General features: G+C 41.7%; 2 protein-coding genes across 2 annotated transcripts in view; one reads left to right on the forward strand and one right to left on the reverse strand.

Moving 5' to 3' along the window:
• Positions 1-10,548, forward strand: part of mrps22 (mitochondrial ribosomal protein S22) — a 10,719-nt gene extending 171 nt beyond the window's left edge. The window contains exons 2-8 of the mRNA XM_034197091.1: positions 2,421-2,578; positions 2,793-2,957; positions 3,974-4,117; positions 5,364-5,447; positions 7,269-7,414; positions 8,353-8,461; positions 10,203-10,548. Of these exons, the coding sequence (XP_034052982.1) occupies positions 2,421-2,578; positions 2,793-2,957; positions 3,974-4,117; positions 5,364-5,447; positions 7,269-7,414; positions 8,353-8,461; positions 10,203-10,295 (899 nt within the window). The 3' untranslated portion in view covers positions 10,296-10,548. The remainder of the gene's footprint in view (positions 1-2,420; positions 2,579-2,792; positions 2,958-3,973; positions 4,118-5,363; positions 5,448-7,268; positions 7,415-8,352; positions 8,462-10,202) is intronic.
• Positions 10,549-11,641: 1,093 nt separating this feature from the next.
• Positions 11,642-22,622, reverse strand: part of LOC117533392 (coatomer subunit beta'-like) — a 28,638-nt gene continuing 17,657 nt past the window's right edge. The window contains 7 exon segments of the mRNA XM_034197093.1: positions 11,642-12,632; positions 13,679-14,614; positions 17,705-17,776; positions 18,210-18,390; positions 19,671-19,763; positions 19,855-20,069; positions 20,940-21,050. Coding sequence (XP_034052984.1) covers positions 12,546-12,632; positions 13,679-14,614; positions 17,705-17,776; positions 18,210-18,390; positions 19,671-19,763; positions 19,855-20,069; positions 20,940-21,050 — 1,695 coding nt within the window. The 3' untranslated portion in view covers positions 11,642-12,545.

Raw genomic sequence — 22,622 nt, forward strand, 5'->3', positions numbered from 1 at the left:
ATTATATGTGCTTTATTTTCTTAACTAAAACACTGACCTTGTGGCGTGTTTCGTTAGCTTCGATACTTCCAGTGTCAAACTCGCTTAACGAATCAGACAGTTTAAGATAGCCTACTCTTTTTGGCAAAGGTTTAACGCTTAGAAGGGTTTTTAATGTATTTTCAAAGAAGTATTAATTCATATCTATGTATTCGGCAATACTTTAGTTGATGTAGTGTTAATAGCTTTGCAGTAAAGTCTGATATGAATGGTTCATGTGCTAGCTGTCCATTGCGTTACCATGACATTACAACCGTTAACAACCGTTCATTTCAACGAAGGATGATTTAATTATTTCAAAGGCCTTATCGTCATATGCACAGTTGGTACAGTGTAGACATGGCAATGAACATTTTAAGTCCCAGGCTCCTCCAACAATGCAACACAAATATATATGACATTAAAAATAGGTTGAAAAAAACCCATTAAAATAGTGCAAGAAAAAACAGAGTAGAAATGAAATAGTGCAAGAGAATAATGCAGAAGAGGTAAACTATACATGTCACATAAAAACAATAGGCTACATGTTGCAGAGAATAATGGAGTAAATGCAGGAGTCTACAGTATACACATGTCAATAGAATAAGATGAACAGAATGTAAAAATAAATACTGCTTATTGTAGAATTAAATAAATGTGTGGGATGCAAACAGATCAATGCTATGTTGTAATGAAGGCACTGCACAGAGCTCAGCTGTTCTTCCTGCCTGTGATAAAACGGTCCCACAGTCTTGTAGTCTTTGTCCAGTATGGGCGGCAGAAACTGTGGAGAAATGAACCATGAAAGTTGACTTTACATCACAATTGTTGTTGCAAATTGTATTGAAATGAAAATGAAAATCTTCTGATTAACCATCTTTTGTCCATATGGAAGAGGCCTAATAATAATAATATATTAATTTGATATAGTGCTTTTCTGGACCCAAAGACGCTTTACATTTGGGAGGGGGGGTATACAAACAAAACAAGAAACAGAGACAAAGCCAAAAAGAAACAAAACACAACAGAAAAGCAGTCAGGAGGAAGTTGATTAAGAGGGGGGGGGGCTTATAGATAAAGAGTTGAAGAGGTGGGTTTTGAGGCGGGACTGGAACAGGGTGAGGGACTCAGACTCACGGAGGTCTTGGGGCAGGGAGTTCCAGAGCTTCGGGGCTGCCACAGAGAAGGCTCTGTCCCCGAAGCTCCGGAGTTTGGCCTTGGGGATTGAAAGCAAACCGGCTGAGGTGGATCTCAGGGACCGGGGTGGTTGGTAGAGGGTGAGGAGGTCAGTGAGGTAGGGGGGGGCCAGATGGTGGAGGGCTTTATAAGTGAGGACCAGGAGTTTGTAATTGATGCGGTGTGTAACGGGGAGCCAGTGGAGTTCTTTGAGGACCGGGGTGATGTGATGCCATGATTTGGTGTGGGTGAGGAGTCTGGCGGCTGCGTTCTGGACACGCTGGAGTCTACTGAGGGAGGTGGAGCTGATGCCGTAGAAGAGGGAGTTGCAGTAGTCAAGGCGGGAGGAGATGAAGGCGTGAATGAGTCGCTCAGCTGCAGGGCGGGTGAGAGAGGGAGTTTGGCAATATTGCGGAGGTGGAAAAATGAGATTTTGACAACATGACGGATGTGGGGCTCGAGGGAGAGGGTGGGGTCAAATATCACGCCAAGGTTGCGTGCCTGGGGGAGGGGGAAACAGGGGTGCCATCAATGGTGATTGTCAGGTTGGGGGTTTTGCTGAGGGTGGATTTTGATCCGATGAGGAGGAGTTCAGTTTTACTGCTGTTGAGTTTGAGGAAGTCTATTGCTGAAGGAGCTGAACAGTGTGGACAGGGTGTCCAGCAAACTCTGTAAACCACGTGTCAAACTCAAGGCCCGGGGGCCAAATCAGGCCCTTGGTGGATTGAATTTCGGCCCGCAGGATAATTTCTAATTCCTATTAGATCTGGCCCGCCGGTATATTGCACGCACACCTTCACTCCATCCTGAGGGTCTCCTCCGCTCAGAGCCTGAGCCCAAACATTGATGACCTTGCACCCAAGATGAGATGCCAAGTATCTGAACTAGCTTCACAGAGCAGCACACTGAGTTTAATGGATGCTTCCTTCTGCACTTTCTCTCACGACAACAGGGCATGTTTGGTTTTCTCTTTGAGGGGAAATAGTTTTGTTGAAGCTGTTGTTGGCCTGTGGAAAATGTACTCCTAAGAAATGACTCTGGAAAAGTTCCAGGTTTAATATGTGCATTAAGTTCATTTCAATATGTTTTGCAATAAACATTGAACCAGTCCGGCCCTCGACTAGTACCCATTTTTAATGTTGGCCCACTGTGTATTTGAGTTTGACACCCCTGCTGTAAATCTATATGTTGCATTAAGTGCTTGATTTGTGTAACTTTCTCCACAGCCCTCTCAGACATCACAAAGCCCCAGTTCACAGATGCAGCCGTGCAGGACCTCCTGACCAGGATAACAGGCCTGGACCTGGAGAAAGTCTTCCGGCCCATCAAACAGGAGCTGAAGCCGCCAACATATAAACTCATGACTGACGAGCAACTGGAGGAGGTGCCTTTTAAATAAACCATAATGTCCTCTGTCAATCTCTCTCAGGCACAAGTGACAGTAACACATGTGCTTATGTATTTGTTCATTCCACACATGGCAGTTATTTTAAAACAAAACATGTACACTTATACTGGCTTTTATTTTTCTATAGCACATGGTGCAATATTCTTTCAGTCACAGTTGTTTACAAATACTGAAACGTTTGTGTTTCCAGGCAGTGGAGGTGGCCGAAGAGCAGGCGAAGAAGATGCTGCAGATGCCCCCCGTCCTGCCGGAGAGGAAGCCCATCCACGACGTGCTGTCTGAGGACCAGATCCTGGAGGGCATGGACACCGCCAAATACGTCTTCACAGACATCACTTTCAACATCCCTCACAGGGTAGGTGACCACCATCAGAGTCAGGTTTATCCCGAGAAGGTTGTTTGCTTTGGTGCATGATGGAGTATTCATAAACACAGTGAGATAACTGGTTGTGAAAAAGGAGCAAATACAGAATAAATATGATTGTATTTTAATAGCATTATATACAAATGTTTACAAGTAATATAGCTATACGAATAGGTTGCTACAAAAATGTGACAAATAATCAGAAATATCTTATAATCCCAGGGAGAAATGTTTTTATACAGTTTCATTTTAGAATGAATAAAATAGAAATAAAAAAATTATATTAACACAAGTCCATAATGTCCAATTATAGATCAAATAAGATTTATAAACATAAGAAATTAAAGTAAAATGTCATAAAATTGAAATAATAAAGCATTTTGACTCAAAGTGCCTGATGAAATTACAATATGTGCAGTATATTAGAATTTAAATTGGAGAAGCTGTGCAATTTTTAAATATATATTTGTGTGTGACTGGAGATTAGATTAGGGATTTCCTGTAGCCACAGTTCCACAGAGTGAACTGACAGTTCAGAGTGAACATGTAGCACCTGTTTAAAAAGCTGTGTATGTGCGCAAATAACTTCAAAGAAATGTGTTGATTGAGATGCAATTAACAAACCAGTTGAGGGAAAGTAAAAATGAACCTTTTGTTAATTGGGATATCAATGTTTCACATAAATGCAGGTGCTATATAAAAAATGATAATAACTTTAAAATACTATTATAGTAATAGCAATGACAAAAAGGAAACCAAAATACACGATGACATGATAAGACAGAAACAGAAAACCCCTAAGACCAGCCCCCCCCACCTGGAATATCAATTTTGATATCATTTCAAATCAGCCCTGCTGCTTTCTTAGCTTTGATCCCAACGGGTCACAAGTGGGTTTTTTCTTTCATGCACAATTGAATTGCTCTTTTCTCACCTTTTTTAATATAAAACAATTAAAATGTGATGAAATCCTAATGTGAATGGACGGTCATTGTGTGTGTCCCCAGGAGAGGTTTGTTGTTGTACGGGAGCCCAACGGGGTCCTTAGGAAGGCCTCATGGGAGGAGAGAGACCGGCTCATTCAGGTCTACTTCCCCAAGGAGGGGCGCAAACTCACAGCGCCCCTCCTCTTCAAGGAGGAGAACCTCAAGGTGAGGATAGCAAAGTGTTATTTACTTCAGAGGCGATTCTTAACACTGCCAGCCTCCTCCAGTCCATGTCTTTCCTGTGCCGACATAAAGACTAGGATTAAAGTAACAGTCGACGGAGAATCTGAGTTGGGCTGGAAATGTGTGATGCCAGCAAACTCCAAATGCTTTGTAGCAATGATATACTCATTGCATACAGTCTTTATACCACTGGGTTATTTTTTTATATTTAATACTTCATTAAAGGTGGGGTAGGTAATTCACTTCAGAAACACTTGTTATATTCCATGGAATGCTCTTAACATCCCGATAGCAATGAATACATTAAATGCTTTGACAATTGACATTAATTCACATTAAATAAATTTAATCCGTGGAAGCCGTGGCGCTGTAAAAAGCACGACCAATCATCTGCCTCGGCCCGGCTAAAGTAACTGGATGGCCTACCTGCCTGTCAGTCTTCCATCTGGGCACAAACTGATCTCGTGCCCTCATTGGTCATGTGCGCGTTCGTGTGTGTTGGAGGAGGGGCTCTGTAAGGAAGTATTTTCGGCTGTGTACTTTCAAATTCTAGCGCACTCGAGCTGGTTTCTCCATTCTTACCTACCCTACCTTTAACTAACATTTTTTGTCGCTATTACATATTTAAATTTCCGTCTTTTGTTGTTGTTGTCAGTGCATGTTTCAAAGAGGGAAAAGCACAGTTTGTTCTAATAACATTAATACAGTCCTGGTCATTGGTAGTTAGTAGCAACACCTGCTTTACTGAAACACATGCTTTACTTAGCAGTGACATGTCAAAAGGCCTACTGTGAAAAATGTCTACTTTTTTATTACAGGTATCCAGTGTTCATTGATTACAATTTTTAAAAAGTTCTATTCACAAACACCACCAAGTTTCTAAGTAGTACAACTAGATTATATAGCTTTCTCCTCACTTTGATAAGAACTAATACAGGTTTGTGAAACTCCCCAAAAACCTCATACTTACTCTGACACGAATGTGCACGCTCAATGATTAAGACGTAAGCTGTCTCTCCTGGTGCCAGGTGAGGACTGTGAGCATTATGGTCCTAAAATAAGTCCTAATCTAAGTGACCTGTGAGTGAGAGGCTTTCATTTCCCCGTTCTCTGACCCGTTCGTCTCTCTCTCTCTCTCTCTCTCTCTCTCTCTCTCTCTCTCTCTCTCTCTCTCTCTGTCTCTCTCTCTCTCTCTCTCTCTCTCCCTCTCCCTCCCTCCCTCCATCAGATGGTGTTCTCTCAGGACCGCCACGAGGACGTGCTGGACTTGTGTCTCGTCCAATTTGAGCCCGACTCCTCAGACTTCATCAGGGTGAGAGGACCCTGTTAGACCATGACATGTGCACAGTCAGCCCTGTGTTTTCTTTGGGGGACTTGATACAGAGTGTAAACTGGAACAAGAAGGTATTTGTAGTTTTAAATTGGATGTGGAAAGCCATTGTGTTATCTACAACACACAGGGAAATAAGTAGGGCTGACCAACTTGGATCAAATATATTTTTGACTGATATTGCAATTGTATTCATTATATTTGAAGGAATGATCTTTGAGGGATTTGTCTGACACCAAATCAAATGTTGACTAAAAATCTAAAATGGAATTTGTTGGCATTTTGACACATATTGTGCATGTTAACAAAAATTACACTTACTTGAATTTAGATATTGCATTCGTCCATATTCAAATGTAAGCTCATTTTAAGAAAACTAGCCAAGCAAAATTGGCAGATTTCTTTGCTTTATACAATAACATTTGAATTGTGCTTCTTTTGAATGAGGCAGTTCTGAAGTGTGTATTCTTTTCATTGTGGGTTTCTTTGGGAGTTTGTCCTTCCTGCAAGAGTCCCAGGACAGAAGGTGCCGTTAGCTGAACACACTGTAGAGCCCCCTGAGACTTAAGCGTAGTTTGTGACATTAGCCGCTTTCACACCAAGTACTTAGTTCCCAGCACTTAGTTCCCAGCACTTAGTTCCCAGCACTTAGTTCCCAGCACTTAGTTCCCAGCACTTAGTACCCAGCACTTAGTACCCAGCACTTAGTACCCAGCACTTAGTACCCAGCACTTAGTACCCAGCACTTAGTTCCCAGCACTTAGTTCCCAGCACTTAGTTCCCAGCACTTAGTTCCCAGCACTTAGTTCCCAGCACTTAGTACCCAGCACTTAGTACCCAGCACTTAGTACCCAGCACTTAGTACCCAGCACTTAGTACCCAGCACTTAGTTCCCAGCACTTAGTTCCCAGCACTTAGTTCCCAGCACTTAGTACCCAGCACTTAGTTCCCAGCACTTAGTACCCAGCACTTAGTACCCAGCACTTAGTACCCAGCACTTAGTACCCAGCACTTAGTACCCAGCACTTAGTACCCAGCACTTAGTTCCCAGCACTTAGTACCCAGCACTTAGTTCCCAGCACTTAGTTCCCAGCACTTAGTTCCCAGCACTTAGTTCCCAGCACTTAGTACCCAGCACTTAGTACCCAGCACTTAGTTCCCAGCTCTTAGTACCCAGCACTTAGTTCCCAGCACTTAGTACCCAGCACTTAGTACCCAGCACTTAGTTCCCAGCTCTTAGTTCCCAGCACTTAGTTCCCAGCACTTAGTTCCCAGCACTTAGTTCCCAGCACTTAGTTCCCAGCACTTAGTTCCCAGCACTTAGTTCCCAGCACTTAGTTCCCAGCACTTAGTTCCCAGCACTTAGTACCCAGCACTTAGTTCCCCTATGAAACTAAAGAGCAGATCGCGTTCACACCGGAATAAGTTCCCTGAGGGAAGATTAGTCAAATGAAGCCGCTGACGTCACTTCTTGTTCTTCTGCTTTGGGTTTACTGGCAGGCCGCAAACAACTTCACGGCGTATACTGCCACCCGAAGTGGCTAATGCTAATAATGCTAATAATGCTAATGTCAGCAAATACAATGGCCAATCAGAAGTTGGAACTTTGTTCTCCCCAGGAAAGTCCCGCCTCTCTAGCAGGCACTGAAAAGGGGGGGAAAGTTCTCTGAACTAAGTTCTCTTTTTGGTGTGAAAGCAACATCCCAGGAACTATCGGAACTAAACAGGAAAAGTACTCAGTGTGAAAGCGCCTATAGGGCCTTATAAATAAGATGTTTGATTTGATATATTCCTCTTGTGTAGGTCCACTCTGCCACCTATGAGGACCTGGATAAGCACGGCAAATACGATCTGCTGCGCTCCACCCGGCACTTCGGGGGCCTGACCTGGTTCCTGCTGAACGCTCGCCGGGTGGACGGGCTCATCGTGCACATGCTGAAGAGAGAGCAGTGAGTTGGAATCAATGCACAGATTATTAATGTATTAATTACAGATATCAGAGTTTCTGCAAATAATGCTCCTGCTGGAATATGTTGGTACTAGGTAACTAAAAAAGGGTGATATCACCTCAAATGTTTTTGTGGTTTTATATCAAAGTATTACAAATTATTTCACAACATGATTCTACTAAATGGAAAATAAAAGAATGGGGATACATGTGTTGTTTTTGAGAAGTTTGCCCAATAATGCGGGTTATTTGGTAAATATAATGTGGTTCAAAAAAGATTTTGCTACATTATATTTACTCATGGTTTAAATCCATTAATAAAATGTTTACTCTGAAAAAAGGGGGTCAAGGCCAACTTCAGAAGTTAGCATCCCAAGGGCTAACTTGCCCAAGGGAACCAGAAGTGGCAACATGACTCATTCCTGCACAACTCTCCAGCAAGACTGAAGGAGATGAAAGCGGTTAACCGTCGTCACGCCAGCTTCTGTACGCTGGCAAAGATCTGTAGCTAAGGTGTGTGTGTGTGTGTGTGTGTGTGTGTGTGTGTGTGTGTGTGTGTGTGTGTGTGTGTGTGTGTGTGTGGTGTGTGTGTGTGTGTGTTTGTGTGTGTGTGTGTGTGTGTGTGTGTGTGTGTGTGTGTGTGTGTGTGTGTGTGTGTGTGTGTGTGTGTGTGTGATGTGTGTGTGTGTGTGTGTGTGTGTGTTGTGTGTGGTGTGTGTGTGTGTGTGATGTGTGTGTGTGTGTGTGTGTGTGTGTGTGTGTGTGTGTGTGGTGTGTGTGTGTGTGTGTGTGTGTGTGTGTGTGGTGTGTGTGTGTGTGTGTGTGTGTGTGTGTGTGTGTGTGTGTGTGTGTGTGTGTGTGGGTGTGTGTTGTGTGTGTGTGTGTGTGTGTGTGTGTTGTGTGTGTGTGTGTGTGTGTGTGTTGTGTGTGTGTTTCCAGGCTCCAGGATGCAGTGAACCTGGTGTCTCTGTTCCACATGGTCCACCCTCACAGCGAGTCAGCGCAGGAAGCTTCCAGCCAGCAGGCCGCCGGCGCCGAGCTGCTGAAGGTGAGAACAACTGAGCCTGGTGTTTAGTCAAAGGCAACTTTATTGTCAATCTTTCAGTTTGTGTGTACAGACAGAGAGATCGAAATACTGTTTCCCACAATCCCGAATACAAACAAATATATATGTAAACATATGGGTACCACTTTACAATAAGACTACCCTTATAAAGGGTTTACGAATAGTTTGTAATTAATTAATTAATTAGGTTGTGAACACTTTATAAATCATTAATAAGCTTTTACAAGACATGAGATAAACAGGGCGACTGTGACCGGTTGCTTGCCTAAATAGAGAGCCTATTTATCTGTTCTGCTAAGCCTTATTAGAAATGGTAGTAACTTATTAATGTGTTTAACACTTTACAACACGGCTCCCTTTTGGCAACTTTAAATGTTAGTAACTCGTAAATAAATGGTCATAAGAGATGCCAAGAAACATCAAGATGGAAGGGGGGGGGGTGGAATCAACTCAGTGAACAACGGATACCAAGGATGCTGGCTGATGAAGGAGACAAAGTAAGCTAGGTAGCCCATATAAGGCTTAGCAGTACAGATAAATGTGGGCTCACTATTTGGCAAGATGACTAAGCCTTATATTGGCTACCTAGCTTACTTCGTCTCCTTCATCAGCCAGCATCCTTGGTATCTGTTGCTCACTGAGTGGATTCTCGCTAAGTAGCCAATATAAGGCTTAGTCCTCTTGCCAAATAGTGAGCCTGTGTTGATGTAGTCACTATCTTTGAGAATGTACGTTAGTGTAAGACTGTCCATAGCAGCGTCAAAGTGTCTGGTGCTGGATTTGAGTGTTCACTTTAATATGTGCAGGTTATGTGTTGCCATTTGATCCAGAAATGACCCGGGTCGTGTAAGTCGTGTCCCTCAGGATCATCCGAGTAAATCAGGAGTCAGTGTAGCTCCGAGAGGTCGAGTGAAGGCCGTCTCATCTTAAGTTTCCTCCGTGAGAGGGTTTGGGTTTGTCTCCGGCGTGGGAACTGCGGGGCCAACCCCCGGACACATCAGCTCTTATTAGCGCTCACGGCCCCTCTGCCTTGAAGCAGAGGGGAGGGGGTGGGGGGGGACATTGGGAATGACAGCCATTTAATGTGAAGGGTTAGCAGCAGGAGACACGTCCGCTCCAGTCGCTGTCACGGCACCGCCTCTCCTTTAGTCACGCTTGACCGTTCGTTTTAGTCTGCCACTAAATTCATTATCAATGTGATTTTAAAGGGGGGGGGGTTAACACTCAAGAATAGCTTTAAACTTTATTGCAGCAGTTCCCGACCTTTTTCAACTCAGAGCCCACTTAAGAATCTAAAGAAATGTGCGGCCCTCATTCAACCATAAACGATATGGAAGCTAAATAAAGTTCTGATTGGTCGATTCAGAACATGTGACACGTTGGTAATCCAGTAGAACAGACCGCTGTCAAGGACTGTAATGACCCTTGCTAAGGAGGATCGAGAAAGAGAAAGGAAATTAGGTTAAAATTAATCTTAATAATGAAAATGTTTCCACACAAATTCTTTGGCGGCCCACTAGGGGGGGGGGGAGCCGCTGCTTTATTGTATCATGCACAAAGTTAGTCGTTTATTCAAAGAGGAATTGCTGCAAAACTCTCTTTATCTTTTAATGAACAGACTCGTCGGCTATACTTCTTACTGTTACACTTAAGGCACAAGCTCAAAGTAATTGGCCTGACCTTTCTCTCCTCTCTCGCTGACCTCTGACCCTTGTGCTTGCAGATTTATGCCCAGAAGGAGTCTCAGAGGTCGGGCTACATCGAGCTGGCCCTGCAGGCTCATGAACAGATGGCTGCCAAGAGCGCCAGCGCCTGACTGGACCACTAGATGGAAATATACAAATTCATCCTCATGACGAATGGTACCATGACCAGAGGGATACACTGAAAATTGCATCTCGTATGTCAAACACAGCTTTCAGTGTTGGGGTCGAAGTGGAGTATGTGATCCTTGACTTAAAGAATTAGCTTTAAAACTGATGAAGATGCAGTTAGTCATTTATACATGGAAAGAAAAATGTTTCTGTGAGTGAAGTCAAAATGATGTAAATAAAAGATCTTTGTACTAAGTGGTTCTATTATTCTCAGGTTCATATCAGGGTCTCTCCTGTGACATGTCTCCTTGCTTTAATGTTCACAAAGCTCTTTATTCTTCTCATACTGCCTGTGCTGCAGCACCTCTTTTCACCCTCTGTCTGAAACCAGAGCCCAGTCTGCTCTGATTGGTTAGCTGGCTGGCTCTGTTGTGATTGGTCAACCGCTTAGAGATGTGTTGTAGCACTAGCCAATAGAAGCTTGAGTGTTACCAACAAGCATAATATTTCCCCTTAACCCTTAGACGCATAAGTGGGTCTCTTTTGACCCGGTGAGGTGGTTTTCTTGAAGTATCTTTGTAATTACATTTTATCATTTCATATTCCAGCTATTCCTCAAAAAACATGTTTTGGATATCATGACGTTCGAATGTTAAGAAATTGTAGTTTTTGTATTTCTACCCCAAGCTTCCATCAGTGGGTCAACAATGACCCGCATGCATTTCCTCTGGGAACCTCTGATTATTATCACCTGTTGCTGTCAGGAATACATTCACTGTAGGACACACAGACGACATCACAAGTGACACCTCTCAGGAAGACTATTTTACACAGCAAGATCTGATACCTGGCAGTGTAATAATAATACATTATATTTGTATAGGGCTTTTCAAGGACTCAAAATCGCTTTGCAATATAAGGGAAGGTTAGGGGGGGGGGGGGGGGGTATAGGACTATCAAACTTGATCAACCGGCATGGATTGATGGGGGGGGGGGGGGCTATGAGTAGAGAAGAGATGAGTTTTGAAAAGAGACTGGAATACTGTGAGGGTCTCAGAATAGCGGAGATCTTTGCATCGATATGTTGAAAAGGTTTCTTTTCAAAATGTACATTTAAAAAAATATATATATATATAAAATATTTCTAGTGTGAACCAAAATATAATACAAGTGATTTTAACCAAAATGACAAATGGCATAAAAACACATTCTAATAGGGGTCCTTTTTGACCCACTCTGAATCTCGTTATACTCTGTGTATAAATGACAATAAAAGGCTTTAACTTAACTTGTGGAAGAGTGTAGGGTCATCGGGCATAGGGTTACTTAAATGATGACATAGACTTTATTGATTGAAGCTTATTTATTCAAATTTCAACTATACATACACAGTACCATCCATCTTTTAAAAAAACAGAAAAGGTGAGAATACCCTCTAAAAAAAGTACACATGTAAGGCACTTATAACAGACATACTGTAGATCTCAGCAGCAGCGGTACGTGTGGATACAAGGTGTGAGAAGTAAACATGAACCAAGAGGTAATAAACACATATGACCAAATGGGGGATTTGTCAAAATTGCATATTTGTTAACCATTTACAAAATTACACACATCTAAAAATAACGCTCTGAATACCCAAACTTAGTTTTACTTCAAGAATGAAAGCAGTATTTAAACTTCCTCGATGGCTTGGATAACACCCTGATCCACAGAAGTGTCCTGAGGTATGCAGAAGAAGTACAGAGTGTAACATTTATTACTTTTAATGCTGGTGCAAATTTCAAAAACCAATGATACGTAAATATGTGTTTTGAGACGCTGTCATGATTATTGCAGTATTGTTTAAATAGAAACATGTGTAAAAAAGACTTCGCTGGATATTTTTAACCGGCGACAATGCATCCCTTATTTCTAAACAAACACCTTTCTATTCCTTATCCCTAATTCCCATTCAACACACTTGAGTCCCTTACACATTTTTCATGATTAGCACACTCCTTAGGTTTGGTCTCACACCTAATTTGAGGTTAAACCAGCCTTCTTGGAGATGTTATACTTGTATGTAGTCCTAGAGTTCCACAATTGTACCGAAAGCAGAACATCTTATACTATATCAGTTCACAATGCTTGTTATTTAATGTTAAAGGCATGTTAGTCTGCCGCTCACTTGTTATGGTCTCGTTTAACCCTTTGAGTTCTTTGGTCACTGAGAGAAGGAATTCAAATAAAGTTTGGACCATTCCTCTTTCCTAATCACTCAAATCCTCGTCCAGGTTGATGTCCGAGGTGTCGATGTCTTCCAGGTCAAAATTATCCAGATCCAGATCATCCAGACCCTACAGGGAGAAATAGTAAAGTAGAAAATCATTGCATCAAAGGACACAAGAACTCAATAGATACATGAACGTTAGGGGTGTAATGCTACGCACATTTAACGGTTTGGTATGTATTTCTTTTTTGCGGGTCATGGTTTGGTACGTTTTCATTACATTTGAAAAGTATAACCCCTAGTTACGGCCCAGAAGCGTCTCGCCGCTGGGCTCCGCTCGAAATAGGATTGAAGTCTATTTTTCGACGCGACGCAGCCGTAAGGTAATGTCGGGCAGGAAGTGGAACGTTCAGAGCATATATAGCATATATATATATATATACACACACACACACAAACTCATTTTGCAGACCCTATCCCTCCGTAGTCGTTCAAGTTGGAGGAGAAATGCCAGCGTTCTCCTCCGGTTTACAGGCACTGTGTAAATGATATATATAGAATAATTATGATGATTTTACCACTAAAATACAGCAACACATCTTTGATTCATGTCGTTTATAACTGGGATATTACAATTATTATTAACTTTGTCTGTACGAAGTAGTCTGTCCAGGAAATATGCTCAAATCAACTGAAACTGCGAGCCGGCAGGCAAGACACTCCGCTTCTGAAATGCTTCTGAAACGCGCCCGGTAGGGTATGACGCCGGAGGAGGCCGGACCAAAACCGCAGCGCAGCCGTTACGCGACGCAGACGGACCCGGTGGAAACTAGGGGTAAGCATTTAACAGTCATAATGCTTATTGAGATAAGTTAAATTACTCAAGTACTGGCAACACAACCGTAAGAAGTCAAATGCACAAGTGAACGCCACATTTGAGTGGGGCTTAAGCACCTTAACCATTTGCTTTAATCTGGTATCGTCTACGATCGAATGTCGTCAAGATATATACAGTGATAGAAGACATAACTGCACTATTTGACCGTGGACGTTTGTGTCTCAGTTTCAGAACCGTTACACCCCTAAAATAACTTGTTTATTTGTATTGTTTTATTCCATAATAAGTGCAAATACTAGCATATTTTTTGCAATAGGTTTAAAACAGATATTGACCTCATCAATCATCTCGTCCTCGAGGTCCTCTGGTGGTTCCTCAGCTCCTTCAGCTCCGTACTCCTTCTCCTCTGCTGCTTTCCCCTCTACAGCAGCTGCTACTGGGGGTAAAAGCTCTGGATCAGCCTGTGGAGGCGCAGCAGGCTCCAGCTCCACTGTCACTTCTTCACCTTGTTCTGGTTCTTGTGCGGGGAGTGGCTTTAGTGTCGGCATTGTATCTTCAAGTGGCTCCAGCAGAGGATCAAGGGCCGAATCTGGAAACGTTTGGACCTGGACAGGCACATCCAACTCTGGACTGGTGGTGCTTTCAAAGGAGATGAGCTCCTCCACCGCTACGGCTGATGTGGCTGTTTCTGAAACAAGTTCCTCTGTAACAGGAGTTTCCTCTGCTGCCGTATCTAAGATGCTTGATGCTTCTATGGAGATTAAAGGTGTGTCCAGTTCTTCAATACCAGTTTCTATTACTTCAGTATCGACTATCAGCCCAGTGCTAACTAGGACATCCTCTGTTGCTATGGTTTCCGTTGCCACCGTCTCAATTTCTTCTGTTGCCACGATGGTTTCTGATGTTGTCTCGATTCGATGAGTCTCAGATACATGCACGGTCGTGGCATATTCCACAGGACTGGGCTGTACCATCTGTGGCTCTGTGGGGGGGGTCTCTGTGGTGAAGTCCAAAATGTCTTCCTCTGGGTTAGAGATGATGTCCTCGTCAAAGGACACAGACTCTGCTTGTTTTGGCTCGACATGCTCTTCTGGTAGTGTGACAGGAAGAGGGGATGCTGATGTTGGGATGGATTCTTCGTCTGTTGCTCGGACAGGTTCAATAATCTCCTGTTTTACTGGAAGAAGTTCCTCCATTGCTGCGGGTTCTGCTAGAACAGCTGCCGTCACCGCTGCTACCATCATGGGTTCATTCATGCTTTCCACCCCTCCCTGTGCACAAAAGGTACACATACATGAATGTAAAAATGTTCTATAACAACTTTTTTAAATGTTTAACCAGGTGACATAACCTGTAAGGTAACAGGAGTATTAGATGTGTGATTAGATGTGAGATTAGATGTGAGATTAGATGTGTGATTAGATGTGTGATTAGATGTGAGATTAGATGTGTGATTAGATGTGAGATTAGATGTGTGATTAGATGTGTGATTAGATGTGTGATTAGATGTGTGATTAGATGTGTGATTAGATGTGAGATTAGATGTGAGATTAGATGTGTGATTAGATGTGTGATTAGATGTGTGATTAGATGTGTGATTAGATGTGTGATTAGATGTGAGATTAGATGTGTGATTAGATGTGAGATTAGATGTGTGATTAGATGTGTGATTAGATGTGAGATTAGATGTGAGATTAGATGTGAGATTAGATGTGTGATTAGATGTGAGATTAGATGTGTGATTAGATGTGAGATTAGATGTGTGATTAGATGTGAGATTAGATGTGTGATTAGATGTGAGATTAGATGTGTGATTAGATGTGAGATTAGATGTGAGATTAGATGTGTGATTAGATGTGTGATTAGATGTGAGATTAGATGTGTGATTAGATGTGTGATTAGATGTGGGATTAGATGTGAGATTAGATGTGAGATTAGATGTGTGATTAGATGTGTGATTAGATGTGTGATTAGATGTGTGATTAGATGTGTGATTAGATGTGTGATTAGATGTGAGATTAGATGTGAGATTAGATGTGTGATTAGATGTGTGATTAGATGTGAGATTAGATGTGTGATTAGATGTGAGATTAGATGTGTGATTAGATGTGTGATTAGATGTGTGATTAGATGTGTGATTAGATGTGAGATTAGATGTGTGATTAGATGTGAGATTAGATGTGAGATTAGATGTGAGATTAGATGTGTGATTAGATGTGTGATTAGATGTGAGATTAGATGTGTGATTAGATGTGAGATTAGATGTGAGATTAGATGTGAGATTAGATGTGTGATTAGATGTGTGATTAGATGTGTGATTAGATGTGAGATTAGATGTGTGATTGGATGTGTGATTGGATGTGAGATTAGATGTGAGATTAGATGTGTGATTGGATGTGAGATTGGATGTGAGATTGGATGTGTGATTAGATGTGTGATTAGATGTGTGATTGGATGTGAGATTGGATGTGAGATTGGATGTGAGATTAGATGTGTGATTAGATGTGTGATTGGATGTGAGATTGGATGTGAGATTGGATGTGTGATTAGATGTGAGATTAGATGTGTGATTAGATGTGAGATTAGATGTGTGATTAGATGTGTGATTAGATGTGTGATTAGATGTGAGATTAGATGTGAGATTAGATGTGAGATTAGATGTGTGATTAGATGTGTGATTAGATGTGTGATTAGATGTGTGATTAGATGTGAGATTAGATGTGTGATTAGATGTGAGATTAGATGTGAGATTAGATGTGAGATTAGATGTGTGATTAGATGTGAGATTAGATGTGTGATTAGATGTGAGATTAGATGTGAGATTAGATGTGAGATTAGATGTGTGATTAGATGTGAGATTAGATGTGTGATTAGATGTGAGATTAGATGTGTGATTAGATGTGAGATTAGATGTGAGATTAGATGTGAGATTAGATGTGTGATTAGATGTGTGATTAGATGTGTGATTGGATGTGAGATTAGATGTGAGATTAGATGTGTGATTAGATGTGAGATTAGATGTGTGATTAGATGTGGGATTAGATGTGAGATTAGATGTGAGATGTGTGATTAGATGTGTGATTAGATGTGAGATTAGATGTGAGATTAGATGTGTGATTAGATGTGTGATTAGATGTGAGATTAGATGTGTGATTAGATGTGAGATTAGATGTGTGATTAGATGTGAGATTAGATGTGCGATTAGATGTGTGATTAGATGTGTGATTAGATGTGTGATTAGATGTGAGATTAGATGTGAGATTAGATGTGTGATTAGATGTGAGATTAGATGTGTGATTAGATGTGTGATTAGATGTGAGATTAGATGTGTGATTAGATGTGTGATTAGATGTGAGATTAGATGTGTGATTAGATGTGAGATTAGATGTGAGATTAGATGTGAGATTAGATGTGAGATTAGATGTGAGATTAGATGTGTGATTAGATGTGAGATTAGATGTGTGATTAGATGTGTGATTAGATGTGAGATTAGATGTGTGATTAGATGTGTGATTAGATGTGAGATGTGATTAGATGTGAGATTAGATGTGAGATTAGATGTGTGATTAGATGTGTGATTAGATGTGAGATTAGATGTGTGATTAGATGTGAGATTAGATGTGTGATTAGATGTGAGATTAGATGTGAGATTAGATGTGAGATTAGATGTGAGATTAGATGTGAGATTAGATGTGTGATTAGATGTGAGATTAGATGTGTGATTAGATGTGTGATTAGATGTGAGATGTGATTAGATGTGCGATTAGATGTGAGATTAGATGTGTGATTAGATGTGTGATTAGATGTGAGATTAGATGTGTGATTAGATGTGTGATTAGATGTGAGATTAGATGTGTGATTAGATGTGTGATTAGATGTGTGATTATATGTGTGATTAGATGTGAGATGTGATTAGATGTGATTAGATGTGATTAGATGTGTGATTAGATGTGTGATTAGATGTGTGATTAGATGTGTGATTAGATGTGAGATTAGATGTATGATTAGATGTGTGATTAGATGTGAGATTAGATGTGAGATTAGATGTGAGATTAGATGTGAGATTAGATGTGAGATTAGATGTGAGATTAGATGTGAGATTAGATGTGTGATTAGATGTGTGATTAGATGTGTGATTAGATGTGTGATTAGATGTGAGATTAGATGTGAGATTAGATGTGAGATTAGATGTGAGATTAGATGTGAGATTAGATGTGTGATTAGATGTGTGATTAGATGTGAGATTAGATGTGTGATTAGATGTGAGATTAGATGTGAGATTAGATGTGAGATTAGATGTGAGATTAGATGTGTGATTAGATGTGTGATTAGATGTGTGTGGTGCAGGTTCTTCTCCTCACCTCTGGCTCATCGATCTCTCCTTTGGACACAAACCCTGCAGATTCCTCCAGAACATTACGGTTCTCATTTGGCTGAAAAATACAGAGGCAGGCAAAATGTCATCTCCAACATGTTGCCCAAAGTATGAACAGTTCATTCAGATAATTCAATGACGATGATCAATAAGCAAAACCTCAACAACAGACTAAAGAACTGGACCATTTATGCAGCCATTACCCTAGTTTACAGCATCATTTGTTTTTTTACTGCACATATTTTACATTTGATTCCATTCTATTTCAATGTAAATACTGCTATATTTTTTACTGTTATTATAGTTTTCTTTAAATAGTTCTCTATCTGTGTTTTACATTTTTGTTTTACTTGTATGTATGCAACATGACACCAAGTCAAAGTCCTCGTACGTGTCACCTACCTGGTGATAAACCTGTTTCTGATTTAGAATGAAATAACTAATTGATCTAAATTCAGTTTTAAAGTATAGTTCTTCTGACTCCCACTGACCATAATGAGCGGGTACTCTGCAGCCGGTCTGATCCCAACATGAGTGTCCTTCAGAAACTCCTGGGCCAGCAGCGCCTGCTGGAGGCCGGGGAACAGGTTGCTGTACTGGGAGGGGTCAGCCAGAGCATCTGCTGCCTTCTGGTTGACCTTCGAGAGGCTCTCCTTCCACAGCTTCACCACCCTGCAGGAGGAGAGGCAGATGCAGCTCAGCACTGAGGCAACACGTGACCTCAGTCAGTCGGATGTTGCAACGACTCATTTCAAGATAGGCATGGATTAATGTTAGGATATTCTTTTATTGCCATATTCAGATGATAAATCACTTTTAAGAGCCAAATTCCTGCACAGTATTTACTCAGTGAGCTGTGGCTTAAGGAGAAACTTTGTAGTATTAATATTACAACTACTATGGCAGGGTATATGCAGGAATCCTGAAGTCAAATGTAATTCCTTTAAAGACCTTTTTAAGACCCTTTCCATACATTTTAAGACCTCGTCGCCACTTTGAGTTTTAACCGGTTACCTTGGCGACACGCTTTACCTCACATTGACTATATACAGTATTGATTGTACTTCCTCCTTATCTTCCAACCATTTGGACGCAGACTTGCATTTCCCCATAACGATGTTGTTTAGCAACCGGCGTAAACGGACCTTCGCGCTATCAAGCAGTGAGCGTGCGATGTCCTGTTCAGATGACGTCACATCCAACGGGATGCCATCAATAAACTACACAGAATCACACTACACACCTACGCCATGATTACATTCAGGCAGACTGTAGAATACAACCTCTTTGGACCATTTATATACTTATTGAAAACAAGCTACAAAATGTAATACCTTGGAAAATGCCCTTTAATATTTTTTAATAGCCTTAATTTTCACTAAATTGATTTATCAACTTTTAATACTTTTTAAGACCCCGCGGACCCCCTGGATAGCTACTGAAAGTTGCCCACTTGAACGACTTATTTTAATATAAACATGGATTTATGTCAAAAAAACGTATTTGGGTTTCTGTTGATTTTAAAGAAACAATCTCTTGTCTTTCAGAATATGGAACCCTTATGGCCTAACACTTTCTAGAGCAAAATTACTTACTTGGTCGAGTTGTGGCTCAAATCGAAATACATTTTTAAAAGCTTGTAAAGGGAGAGCGATAAAATCAGATGATATAGATCAGATAAGATTTGATCACGAGGAATAGTTATGCTACTAATGTTTAAACTAGTAGCATAACGGACGAGAAAGTCGGTGTTTCAGGCTCATGTGGCTGATTTGAAGAAGCAGATCTCAAAATATGCACAAAAGCTTTCAGCCGTTGCATAACGTCTCCACATCTGGATTCGGACAAATGACAGGCAAAGGTTCTGCAGGTCACATATTGATATGAGATGTATGTACACACACTAGAATACACTCCAACATGTGCTGTGCACTCAGTGGAAACAACTGTACCTCGACACATGGCTGGGCAGATATGTTCGTGCCAGAAAAGCAGCCTCTGGCAACCGATTTGTTGCGATGAGAAGGTCCAGACATTTGTCCAATCTGGGCAAAAACAGAAAAAACGGTAACAAAATAAACACATTTAGAAAAATATAGAAAAGTTGATTCAAACATGTTCCTCTTCTTCACTCACCGTCCCTGCAGGAAGTAGGTGAGGAAGGCCACGTTGGTCTTCCCATCTCTTTCCGCTCCCTCGGCTAATTTTCCAACCATGTTGGAGTTGCCCGAGGCGGTGGCCAGCAGCAATAATCCCCCATAATCCTGTGCGTTGTGCAGACACTCCTGCGCCAAGCCAAACTGGCACTTAGTAGTAGCGAGCTCCGCCAGTTGCTTCCATTTCTGCTCCGACTGGAAGCCCGACATGCCGAGGTGCCAAAGAGACAGGAGAGAGGATTATCACAGGGGGAGCATGAACCCCAACAACAACAACACTGTGGAGCACTTACTGGGTTACTACTCCGTCTGTGAGACCGGTTTAATCCTGCATATTAAACAGCTACTAATTATAGAAAGTCATTGCAAATGGCAGTCTTCTCCAATGTCCACAAGTTAGTCAAATTCAGTCCAAAATATCTCTAAATAGATTTTATTACATTTCAAACAATCATTCATGGTTCCCTGATATGAGTTGTACCGTCTTGTTGGCACTGTCACTGTGAGGACGTTAGCATGCAGCCTCACAGAGCTGCCAGCACGGCTATAGACTTTCATTCCAAGTCTTAAAACAATATTATATTTTTTGTAAGTAAAAGTATTATGAATGCAGAAATAATGAATACTAAATACCACGCTGCGGACAGAATAAAATAAATGATGGGAGCTGGTGAACCCGTTTCAAAAGATCTTTAAATTAGTATTACAAATAATTAGTATTAAACCTTAGGAAAAACGTTTTGATGTATCTTTGTCAAGTTAGGTGGCAGTAGCTTTTAAAAAATAAAGTTGATTCCCTATAAATTCACGTATTACATCTTGAAAACTAACTGCAAATATTACAGTATAGAGTTAGGATGTAGTATTTCCGGGACAGCTTTGGCCTCGTCACTCATGTATGTATGCATGTGTGTGTGTGTGTGTGTGTGTGTGTGTGTGTGTGTCTATTTGAGTTCATTTTATGCCTTGTTGTGGTCATGTTGAGTCTGTAGGTTGTCATTTTTGTCCCTTGTTGGTTGTTTTTCTGTGTCTGTAATCATTTTGAGTCTCTGTGTGTGTTCTGACCTCTGCCTCGGAGGCCAGTTGCTGGGCTATCTTCAGGTCTCCCAGCTGCAGGGCCAGTTCAAACTTGTGTTCTGGGTCAGTGGACACGGCCAGGGCCTGCTGCTTGAAGCCCTGAAAAAAAACACAACAAACTGTTATCAATATTGGATTTCATTTGCAAACCCTTCCCATGATTAAGAGATTCAAAAAGGAACAAGAGGTGCATAGCTCGCACATGGAAGGAACCATCAACCTGTGGACTTTCTCAATGGCTGAACGGGACGACTTTCTACCTCTACCGCTTTCTACCTCTACCTCTAGCGCTCTTGAAAGGATAAGTTTTTTCCTCAAAAACAAACTGGATAGGTTTTGGGAAATCTGGGAATAAGAATTCTGCCCCGAGGTTTTGCAACATCTGGCCGCCTGATGCTCTGTAAATTATTCATCTCAGGGCTGAATCCTGAGTTCATCAGCAGTTCGAGCTGAAAGAAAAGCGAGGGGCAGTCTGTGTTGAATATGGCGTGTGTGTTACATGTGATCATGGATGTTTCCCCTCGTTTCTGTTATGTGATTGTGATGTGCTATATGTGTACTGTATGTAGTAACGTGTGTTGTTTCGCCTGTATCTACTTGTCTTTCATCCTTTTTTTTTTATAACTAATGCTGTTCAGTGTTTCCCACAGATCTGAAATATACTTGTGGTGGTAGCCAGGCACGAGGGGGTGGCTTTGTGACGTGCAACAACATGTGACAAACAAGAAATACGTGTGAGCTTTAACACCATGAACCTTTGTGTTGGTCGCTTGTTAGCAGACCGACACGCGATAGCAGAGCGAACAGGTACAGGAGGCGTAGAGCGAGGGATCATTGTCCACTAGTTAATCGATCGCAGATGGCGTCGTGCTCGCGGACGGATACATTTATTTTAAATAAATATACTTTGGCGGCCGTTAATATTTCTGGGCGGCCCACCCAAGTAAAGTCTATTGGCGCATTTCCACTGCAGTGCGGAGCTCGCTTTAAGCGTGCAGAGTCGTGCGGGGCCCGTTTATGGTTGCGTTTCCACTAGGCGTAGTTCCGGCTAGCGGGAACTATTCCACAGTGTTCTGGCCCCATAAAATCGAGGTTCTTTCCGGGCCAACAACCAGGCTGAGTCGGGCTGAGTATGCTAAACTAGAGAGAGAATCGCTGGCAAGGGGCTACAACTACAACAAGATGAACATATTTGACCGTGATTTAATTGTAATACAGGTTTCAAAATGATGCCGAAGTAACAACATACTGATACCGGTTAGTAAAAACCATGAATTAACGCTTTGACAAGTCTGCAGACAGACGGCAGGCGAAACACCCTTTTTAAAATGCGTGTTTTCTGAATGGAGATCGGCTAAGCTAACGTTATATATGCTCCGACCGTCCACACTCACAACTACGGATGTTTTTCTGGGGCTCTCATTGAAGATGACGTCACGGCTCCGCCTACACTGCGTTACTATAGTTACTACCCCAGTTCCTAAACTGTAATGGCAATGCGCCATAAAGTGAGCCAGTCCTAACAAGGCCTAACGAGGCCTAGCCATACCGAGCGAGGCAGAGCGGGGCCGTGTAGTGGGAATGCGCCATATGTGGCCGGGGACAACAGCTGGAAATTAGCAATGTTGGCTAAATCTGCCCCTGTGTGACAGTTGATCCATGGGGACTGTC

Source organism: Gymnodraco acuticeps, unplaced genomic scaffold (assembly GCF_902827175.1).
Source record: "Gymnodraco acuticeps unplaced genomic scaffold, fGymAcu1.1, whole genome shotgun sequence".
Classification (NCBI taxonomy): domain Eukaryota; kingdom Metazoa; phylum Chordata; class Actinopteri; order Perciformes; family Bathydraconidae; genus Gymnodraco; species Gymnodraco acuticeps.